The sequence below is a fragment of the Mandrillus leucophaeus genome, unplaced genomic scaffold (assembly GCF_000951045.1).
Source record: "Mandrillus leucophaeus isolate KB7577 unplaced genomic scaffold, Mleu.le_1.0 Scaffold112, whole genome shotgun sequence".
Lineage (NCBI taxonomy): Eukaryota > Metazoa > Chordata > Mammalia > Primates > Cercopithecidae > Mandrillus > Mandrillus leucophaeus.
Window position 1 is genome coordinate 1,788,699 of NW_012099432.1, and position 10,254 is coordinate 1,798,952.

Genomic DNA, 10,254 nt, shown 5'->3' on the forward strand with positions numbered 1-10,254 from the left:
AAAATAAGTCCATTTTGAAAAAGAGATTTGCAGCAGCTCATGTGTATAATCCCAGCACTTTGGGAGGCCGAGGCGGGAGGGTAGCAGGAGACCGGAAGTTCGAGACTGGCTTGGGCAACATAGCAAAACCCCATTTCTACAAAAAATTTATAAATTAGGCCGGGTGCGGTGGCTCACACCTATAATCCCAGCACTTTGGGAGGCCGAGGCGGATGGATCACTTGAGGTCAGGAGTTCAAGACCGGCCTGGCCAACATGGTGAAAACCCATCTCTACTAAAAATACAAAAATTAGCTGGGTGTGGTGGTGGGTGCTTCTAATCCAAGCTACTCAGGAGGCTGAGGCAGGATAATTGCTTTAGTCCACAAGGCGCACGAGGCGGAGGTTTCAGTGAGCCAAGATCGCACCACTGCACTCCAGCCTGGGCGACAGAGGGAGACTCCGTCTCAACAACAAGAAGTCAGGGGTGGTGGCGCAAGCCTGTGGTCCCAGCTAGTCAGAAGGTTGAGGTGGGAGGATCGCTTGAGTGCTGGAGGTAGAGACTGCAGTGGGCTAGGATTTGTACCACTGTACTCCAACCTGGGAGACGGAGTGAGACTCTCTCTCCAAAAACAACAAAAAGCGGTGGTTCGCGCCTGTAATCCCAGCACTCTGGGAGGCTGAGGCGGGTGGATCACCTGAGGTCAGGAGTTCGAGACTAGCCTGACCAACACGGTGAAACCCCGTCTCTACCCAAAATACAAAAATTAGCCGGGTGTGGTGGCGGGCGCCTGTAGTCCCAGCTACTCGGGATAATCGAGGCAGGAGAATTGCTTGAATCCAGGAGGCAGAGGTTGCATTGAGCCAAGATCGCGCCACTGCACTCCAGGCTGGGTGACGAGAAGCAAAACTCTGTCTCAAAAAAAAAAAAAAAAAAAGGAAAGATGTCTATCTTAAAGTTTAAAAGGGAGCAGAGTGAAAAAAGACACAGAATCATCAACATTATTGGTAGCTTTATTAAATTTGTTTACCTTCTTAAAAAACGATTACAAAAAAGAATACTTCAATTAAGTGTAATACTGGCTTTATGGACGTACCGTGATCAGAAAGTGAAATTAAAGCTTATGGATACGCGTGAGAAGAGAATGGGCACAGAGGCAGGAGCCCGGTATCCCACGGAGAGAAGGAAGCGTAGAGAGACGCGTGGACCCACCTCAGGGGTCTCGCATTCCTGGGCCAAGAAGTTGCTTCTAAGAGTTTAAAATAAATGCACTGGCTGGCTCCAGGGATGGACACACAGGCACAGCACTCTTGTACCGCTTCTCAAAGCTGCCCAAAACTGCGTCCTTTCCCCTCAGACACCAGCAACTCATTGTTTCCAATCAGCTTTGGTTTTGTTTTCTCTGCAATTTACATGAAAATACCATCCATCCATCCATCTATCCATCCATCCATCCATCCATCCATCCATCCATCTATCCATCCATCCATCCTTCCTTTCTTCCTTCCTGTCTCCTTTGACCAGCCAAGCCCTATTTTGTTTTACGTACATTCCCTTCACTAAAAATCAAAGCAAGCCAATCTACATCAAGCCAAGAAACCTACTTTTCTAAGGAGAGAAACCAGTGCTTTGCCTTCTTTAATGAACCTGCGAGCTCTCGGCGCTTTCTCTTGCTGAAATGTGGCTTTTAAAGCCTTGGGGGCTGAGCTCACTGGCCTCGAAAGGGCAGCGCACATATTTGGTTTGGAGCACACTCCTGATCACAAGGCACATTTTTAGAGGCTTGGAACCCTTCCCTTTCTGTTGCTCACCAAGGAAAAGGCACAAGGAAGAAAATGATGTGGAGATTCTTGGGGGACCAAAACAGGCCACGAAGGAAACTGTGAGCGTCTCTGGCAAGCTCTGTTTCCCGCAGGCTCTGTTCCAGGCAGCTCCGGAAAGCCTCTAGGTTGTTAAAAAGGCCAGCTGGCCCATGTTTGGTTTTCAGCAAAGCCCTGTCTCTTTAAGTTTGCGCCGGGAGGCCTGGGAACGGCCAACTTTTAATCGTGCACACATGGGGTTCTTGGGAGCTGGCCCTGCGTTTTGCCAACAAGCACATGCCCTGTTTTCTTTCCTTTGAGGAGAGAAATTCTGGAGTCCCAGGGAGGAACAGGACGGCCCTGTGACCATACTCCGGGGCCTGGCAGGGGGACACAGAAGTCACCCTGAGAGCCAGATTCTTTTCTTCGTCTCCAGGTCTGAAGGATTTTCTAGGAAAATTAACATTTGCCAAGACCTCCATGTGGGGAAGGGAGGGGTTTCTGGGTAATTTTTTTTTTTTTTTTCTGGAGACAGGGTCTCGCTGTGTCACCTAGGCTGAAGTGCAATGGCACAGCTCACTGCAGCCTCGACCTCCAGGGCTCAGCCTCCCAAGTAGCTGGGACTACAGGTGCGCACCACCACGCCTGGCTAATTTTCACATTTCTTGTAGAGATGGGTCTTGCTATGTTGCTATGGTCTTGAATGTCTAGGCTCAAGCTCTTGCCTTGCCCTCCCAAAGTGCTGGGAGTACAGATGTGAGTCACCACGCCTGGCTGGTAATTTCTCACTGTGAATTGGTTCCCTGTTAAGTCACAGAACTTGTCCTGAGTCCCTTCATTTGAATGAGGGTGAAAAGACTGAGTTTTCTGTCCTGGGTGACAAGGCCAGGATCTGTCTCGTGAAACAACCGGAAGAAAATTCCCCTAACAAAGCCGTCTAGAGGGGGGCAGTGGGCATAACACTATTCTATATCAGACAATTAAATGTGAGGGATGAAGGGTGAACCCCAAACTGGTGCGTAATAACACTTAGGATTAAAATGAAAATATGCAAGTTCCAGTGACTTTCAAATCTGGCAACAAATCCTAAGATTCCCGCCCCCTCCTGCAACACGGATTCAAAAATACAGTATTTTTTTCCTCTCCCTCTTCCTCCATCCATAATTACCAGCTGATTGTTCTCAATGTTCTTCATAAAACCCACACCCCAGCATCAGCCCTGGCGCCAATGTATACAAGAATTTTGCTTCGGTCTGCGCTGCGGCCGCTTTGATCCGGGGAGCCAAGAAAACCCGCTTGGAGCTGGAGTCCTGTGGCCGTCGGGGCTCCCCCAGGGAAGCAGAGGGAAAGCTCGCTTGCCTTTCAGCCATGGGCCTTGGGGAGTGTGAGTGGGGTGGGCCAGGGAGGAATGGGAACAGGGAGGAGACGGGGACAAGGGACGGTTTGCTCCGGGGCTGGTGGCCCCCGCCTCCCTCACAGCTACTCTTCTGCCGAGGATGATGTAGGGCTCTCGTCATCTGACATTGGGGCAAACTGAAACGAGAAGCAGAATTCTTTTTGTTCGGGATCCTTTCCAATCCCCCGAGGCGCCGACGTGGTGGCTGGCCTGGTAGTTATGGTGGGTAAGCAAGAGGGAGGCATGGCCCCTGGCCCCAAGGAGGTGGCACTCTAGGGGCACCGCCTTGAAGAAACAAACTCATGACTGTGGTCGAAGATGTTCACCAGGGGTGAGGGATGCAAAGGAATGAGGGTGGACAGTGGCTGCTCAGGGAGGGTGAGGTCTCAGCTGACTGTGAATGGCATCAAGGGACCAGCAAGCAGGGAAGGGCATTCCAGGCAGCGGAAACAGCACGTGCAAAGGCCCTGGGGTAAGTGCAGAGGGGTCGTGGCAATAAGGCCAGTGTGGCTGAAGGGGGAGAGAAACAGTCGTGGGGAAGGTGAGGGTGTTGTGCAGGGCCTGGTGGACTTTGGAGAGGACTTTGGCTTTTTTTTTTCTTTTTCTTTTTCGAGACAGTTTTACTCTTGTTGCCTAGGCTGGAGTGCAATGGTGTGATCTTGGCTCACTGCAACCTCCACCTCCTGGGTTCAAGTGATTCTCCGGCCTCAGCCTCCTTAGTAGCTGGGATAGCTGGGATTATAGGCATGCGCCACCACGTCCGGCTAATTTTGTATTTTTAGTAGAGACAGGGTTTCACCATGTTGGGCAGGCTGGTCTCCAACTCCTGACCTCAGGTGATCCACCCGCCTTGGCCTCCCAAAGTGCTGGGATTACAGGTGTGAACCACCGTGCTCAGCCCGAATTTTGACTTTTTTATTGAGATGGAGTCTCCCTGTTGCCCATGCCTCTTATACACATCTAGATGTGTATAAGAGACAGGACGTACCGTGATCAGAAAGTGAAATTAAAGCTTATGGATACGCGTGAGAAGAGAATGGGCACAGAGGCAGGAGCCCGGTATCCCACGGAGAGAAGGAAGCGTAGAGAGACGCGTGGACCCACCTCAGGGGTCTCGCATTCCTGGGCCAAGAAGTTGCTTCTAAGAGTTTAAAATAAATGCACTGGCTGGCTCCAGGGATGGACACACAGGCACAGCACTCTTGTACCGCTTCTCAAAGCTGCCCAAAACTGCGTCCTTTCCCCTCAGACACCAGCAACTCATTGTTTCCAATCAGCTTTGGTTTTGTTTTCTCTGCAATTTACATGAAAATACCATCCATCCATCCATCTATCCATCCATCCATCCTTCCTTTCTTCCTTCCTGTCTCCTTTGACCAGCCAAGCCCTATTTTGTTTTACGTACATTCCCTTCACTAAAAATCAAAGCAAGCCAATCTACATCAAGCCAAGAAACCTACTTTTCTAAGGAGAGAAACCAGTGCTTTGCCTTCTTTAATGAACCTGCGAGCTCTCGGCGCTTTCTCTTGCTGAAATGTGGCTTTTAAAGCCTTGGGGGCTGAGCTCACTGGCCTCGAAAGGGCAGCGCACATATTTGGTTTGGAGCACACTCCTGATCACAAGGCACATTTTTAGAGGCTTGGAACCCTTCCCTTTCTGTTGCTCACCAAGGAAAAGGCACAAGGAAGAAAATGATGTGGAGATTCTTGGGGGACCAAAACAGGCCACGAAGGAAACTGTGAGCGTCTCTGGCAAGCTCTGTTTCCCGCAGGCTCTGTTCCAGGCAGCTCCGGAAAGCCTCTAGGTTGTTAAAAAGGCCAGCTGGCCCATGTTTGGTTTTCAGCAAAGCCCTGTCTCTTTAAGTTTGCGCCGGGAGGCCTGGGAACGGCCAACTTTTAATCGTGCACACATGGGGTTCTTGGGAGCTGGCCCTGCGTTTTGCCAACAAGCACATGCCCTGTTTTCTTTCCTTTGAGGAGAGAAATTCTGGAGTCCCAGGGAGGAACAGGACGGCCCTGTGACCATACTCCGGGGCCTGGCAGGGGGACACAGAAGTCACCCTGAGAGCCAGATTCTTTTCTTCGTCTCCAGGTCTGAAGGATTTTCTAGGAAAATTAACATTTGCCAAGACCTCCATGTGGGGAAGGGAGGGGTTTCTGGGTAATTTTTTTTTTTTTTTTCTGGAGACAGGGTCTCGCTGTGTCACCTAGGCTGAAGTGCAATGGCACAGCTCACTGCAGCCTCGACCTCCAGGGCTCAGCCTCCCAAGTAGCTGGGACTACAGGTGCGCACCACCACGCCTGGCTAATTTTCACATTTCTTGTAGAGATGGGTCTTGCTATGTTGCTATGGTCTTGAATGTCTAGGCTCAAGCTCTTGCCTTGCCCTCCCAAAGTGCTGGGAGTACAGATGTGAGTCACCACGCCTGGCTGGTAATTTCTCACTGTGAATTGGTTCCCTGTTAAGTCACAGAACTTGTCCTGAGTCCCTTCATTTGAATGAGGGTGAAAAGACTGAGTTTTCTGTCCTGGGTGACAAGGCCAGGATCTGTCTCGTGAAACAACCGGAAGAAAATTCCCCTAACAAAGCCGTCTAGAGGGGGGCAGTGGGCATAACACTATTCTATATCAGACAATTAAATGTGAGGGATGAAGGGTGAACCCCAAACTGGTGCGTAATAACACTTAGGATTAAAATGAAAATATGCAAGTTCCAGTGACTTTCAAATCTGGCAACAAATCCTAAGATTCCCGCCCCCTCCTGCAACACGGATTCAAAAATACAGTATTTTTTTCCTCTCCCTCTTCCTCCATCCATAATTACCAGCTGATTGTTCTCAATGTTCTTCATAAAACCCACACCCCAGCATCAGCCCTGGCGCCAATGTATACAAGAATTTTGCTTCGGTCTGCGCTGCGGCCGCTTTGATCCGGGGAGCCAAGAAAACCCGCTTGGAGCTGGAGTCCTGTGGCCGTCGGGGCTCCCCCAGGGAAGCAGAGGGAAAGCTCGCTTGCCTTTCAGCCATGGGCCTTGGGGAGTGTGAGTGGGGTGGGCCAGGGAGGAATGGGAACAGGGAGGAGACGGGGACAAGGGACGGTTTGCTCCGGGGCTGGTGGCCCCCGCCTCCCTCACAGCTACTCTTCTGCCGAGGATGATGTAGGGCTCTCGTCATCTGACATTGGGGCAAACTGAAACGAGAAGCAGAATTCTTTTTGTTCGGGATCCTTTCCAATCCCCCGAGGCGCCGACGTGGTGGCTGGCCTGGTAGTTATGGTGGGTAAGCAAGAGGGAGGCATGGCCCCTGGCCCCAAGGAGGTGGCACTCTAGGGGCACCGCCTTGAAGAAACAAACTCATGACTGTGGTCGAAGATGTTCACCAGGGGTGAGGGATGCAAAGGAATGAGGGTGGACAGTGGCTGCTCAGGGAGGGTGAGGTCTCAGCTGACTGTGAATGGCATCAAGGGACCAGCAAGCAGGGAAGGGCATTCCAGGCAGCGGAAACAGCACGTGCAAAGGCCCTGGGGTAAGTGCAGAGGGGTCGTGGCAATAAGGCCAGTGTGGCTGAAGGGGGAGAGAAACAGTCGTGGGGAAGGTGAGGGTGTTGTGCAGGGCCTGGTGGACTTTGGAGAGGACTTTGGCTTTTTTTTTTCTTTTTCTTTTTCGAGACAGTTTTACTCTTGTTGCCTAGGCTGGAGTGCAATGGTGTGATCTTGGCTCACTGCAACCTCCACCTCCTGGGTTCAAGTGATTCTCCGGCCTCAGCCTCCTTAGTAGCTGGGATAGCTGGGATTATAGGCATGCGCCACCACGTCCGGCTAATTTTGTATTTTTAGTAGAGACGGGGTTTCTCCACGTTGGTCAGGCTGGTCTCGAACTCCTGACCTCAGGTGATCCGCCTACCTCGGCCTCCCAAAGTGTTGGGATTACAGGTGTGAGACACTGTGCCTGGCCTAGATTTTTTTTGATTAAAGACAGGGTCTTGCTCTATCACCAGGCTGGAGTGTAGTGGTCCAATCATAGCTCACAGCAGCCTCGACCACCTGGGCTCAAGCAATCCTCCCGCCTTAGCCTTCCAAGTAGCTGGAACTATAGGCATGCACCACTACGTCCAGCTAATTTTTTTTTTTTTTTTTTTTTGAGACGGAGTCTCGTGCTGTCGCCCAGGCTGGAGTGCAGTGGCCGGATCTCAGCTCACTGCAAGCTCCGCCTCCCGGGTTCACGCCATTCTCCGGCCTCAGCCTCCCGAGTAGCTGGGACTACAGGCGCTGCCACCTCGCCCGGCTATTTTTTGTATTTCTTAGTAGAGACGGGGTTTCACCGTGTTAGCCAGGATGGTCTCGATCTCCTGACCTCGTGATCCGCCCATCTCGGCCTCCCAAAGTGCTGGGATTACAGGCTTGAGCCACCGCGCCCGGCCATTATTATTATTTTTTGAGACAGAGTCTCGCTCTGTCGCCCAGGCTGGAGTGCAGTGGCGCCATCTCGGCTCACTGCAAGCTCCACCTCCCGGATTCACACCATTCTCCTGCCTCAGCCTCCCGAGTAGCTGGGACTACAGGCACCCGCCACCATGCCCAGCTAACTTTTTTTTTGTATTTTTTAGTAGAGACTGGGTTTCACCGTGTTAGCCAGGATGGTCTCAATCTCCTGACCTTGTGATCCGCCCGCCTCAGCCTCCCAGAGTGCTGGGATTACAGGCGTGAGCCACCGCACCTGGCCTCATTTTTGTATTTTTGCGGAGACAGGGTCTCCCTATGTTGCCCAGACTGGTCTCAAACTCCTAGGGTCAAGCAGTCCTCCTGCCTCAGCCCCCCAAGATGCTGGGATTATAGACGTGAGCCACCACACCCAGCCTGATTGTATCTCTTACCAGAATGCCCACTCCACAAGGGTGGATACTGTTTTCTGTTTTGATCAGTGCTGTGACCACTGGGGACTACCCAGAACTGGGCCTAACACACAGCAGGCACTCAATAAATATTTTTCAAATGAGTGAATGATGACTAAGTTACGCATTTGGAACCAGACAGACCCAGGCGCGGATACTGCTGTGCCAACCATGGCCATGAAGCCTCTCTGTGACTAATTTCCTCACTGGGGCACTATGAAGGTTCAGCAAGCAGCTGATCATATCCTGACTTTATCCTTAGCATGGACCCCGTGCACAATCAGCTCTTCATAAACATCCGTCTCCTCTGGCCAGGCGCAGTAGCTGACCCCTGTAATCCCAGCACTTTCGGAGGCCGAGGAGGAAGCATGGCTTGAGCCCAGGATTTCAAGACCAGCCTGGGCAACACAGTGAGACCCAGCCTCCACAAAGAATAGAAAAAAAATGGCCGGGTGCGGTGGCTCACTCCTGTAATCCCAGCACTTTGGGAGGCAGAGGCGGACAGATTACTTGAGCTCAGGAGTTCAAGACCAGCCTGGCCAACACAGTGAAATCCCATCTCTACTAAAAACACAAAAATTAGCTGGGCATGGTGGTGTGTACCTGTAATCCCAGCTACTCTGGAGGCTGAGGCAGGAGAGTTGCTCGAACCTGGGAGATACAGGTTGCAGTGAGCCAAGACTGCGCCACTGTACTCCAGCCTGGGTGATAGAGCAAGACTTTGTTTCAAACAAAACAAAACAACTCAGCCAGGTGTGGTGGTGAGCACCTGTAGTCCCAGCTACTCAGGAGGCTGAGGTGAAAGGATCACTTGAGCCCAGGAAGTGGAGGCTGCAATAAACTAAAATTGTGCCACTGCACTCCAGCCTGGGTGACAGAGTAAGACTCAGTCTCGAAACAAAAACAAGGCTGGGCGCGGTGGCTCATGCCTGTAATCCAAGCACTTTGGGAGGCTGAGGTGGGTAGATCACGAGGTCAGGAGTTCGAGACCAGCCTGATCAACATGGTGGAACCCCATCTCTACTAAAAATACAAAAATTAGCTGGGCGTGGTAGTGCACGCCTGTAATCACAGCTACTCAGGAGGCTGAGGCAGCAGAATCGCTTGAAGCTGGGAGGTGGAGGTTGCAGTGAGCCCAGATCGTGCCACTGCGCTCCAGCCTGGGCGAGAGTGAGACTCTGTCTCAAAAACAAAAAGAAAAACAAATCTCTCTCCTCTCAGAGCCCCACCCACCCCACGCCTCCCCGGCCGGGTTGAGACTCACCGAGCATTTGATGTTCATGCGGGAATACAGCATGGACGCAATCTCACTCTGCCCTGCGTCCAAGGCCACCATCAGAGCTGTGCTCCCATCCTGCAAAGTATCCGGTGCTATGAATGATGTCCCCACGCTGTGCTCCCGCCCTCCCCGGGGTGCACCTGGTTGGAGACTCACGCGATCTGTGAGTGAGATGTCACAGCTGGGTACGGCCAGCAGCAGCCCTGCAATCTCCTTGTGGCCGTGCTCACAGGCGCACATGAGGGCCGTGGAGCCATCATCATCTTGCACATTGATGTCTGCCTCACAGGCCAGCAGGGCTTTGACAACGTCCACCCGCCCGTGGCTGACTGCCAGCATCAGGGCCGTCTGTCCTGCCTGGGGAGGGCAAGGAACAGGATTATGGCTCATGCAGGCCCCAGAGCAGGACACCCCCTGCTCTAGAACCTGCTGTAGCTGCCACATACTCTGATGGTGAAATGTACCCTCAACTCGCTCCTCTCCCCCTGAATCTCAAACAACCCTCCCACTACCAGGGGAGTAATCAATCCATAGAGAGAGAAAGCAGATGAGTGGTTGCCAGAGGCTGGGAGAAGTGGGGGCAGAGGAAATGAGGATGAATACAGGTTTCCTTTGGGGGTGAAGAGAACGTTCTGGAACTAGATGGAGGTGTTGGTTGCACAACAGGGTGAATGTATTTCACGCCAGTAGGGCTTTTGGTTTTCTTTTGCTTTATTTTAGAGACAGGGTCTTGCTCTGTTGCCCAGGTTGGCGTGCAGAGGCACGATTGCAGCTTGGTACAGCCTCGACCTCCCCAGGCTCAGGTGATCCTCCCACCTCAGCCTCCCGAGTAGCTGAGACTGTTGGCACGCACCACAATGCCTGGCCAATTTTTGTATTTTTTGTATAGATAGGGTTTTGCCATGTTGCCCA

The 10,254-nt window shown here is 52.0% G+C and overlaps 1 protein-coding gene across 2 annotated transcripts in view; it reads right to left on the minus strand.

The window, feature by feature from the left end:
* Window positions 1–972: 972 nt before the first annotated feature.
* KANK2 (KN motif and ankyrin repeat domains 2) overlaps window positions 973–10,254 on the minus strand; it is a 39,280-nt gene continuing 29,998 nt past the window's right edge. Inside the window, exons 11-13 of one of the 2 annotated variants that reach the window (XM_011994802.1) lie at window positions 9,499–9,699; window positions 9,328–9,417; window positions 973–3,312 (exon numbers count right to left, since the gene is read on the minus strand). In XM_011994802.1, coding sequence (XP_011850192.1) covers window positions 3,259–3,312; window positions 9,328–9,417; window positions 9,499–9,699 — 345 coding nt within the window. In that variant the 3' untranslated portion in view covers window positions 973–3,258. Of the gene's footprint in view, window positions 3,313–4,161; window positions 6,364–9,327; window positions 9,418–9,498; window positions 9,700–10,254 lie in introns of those variants that run through there. The other variant, XM_011994795.1, reaches the window with a different exon arrangement.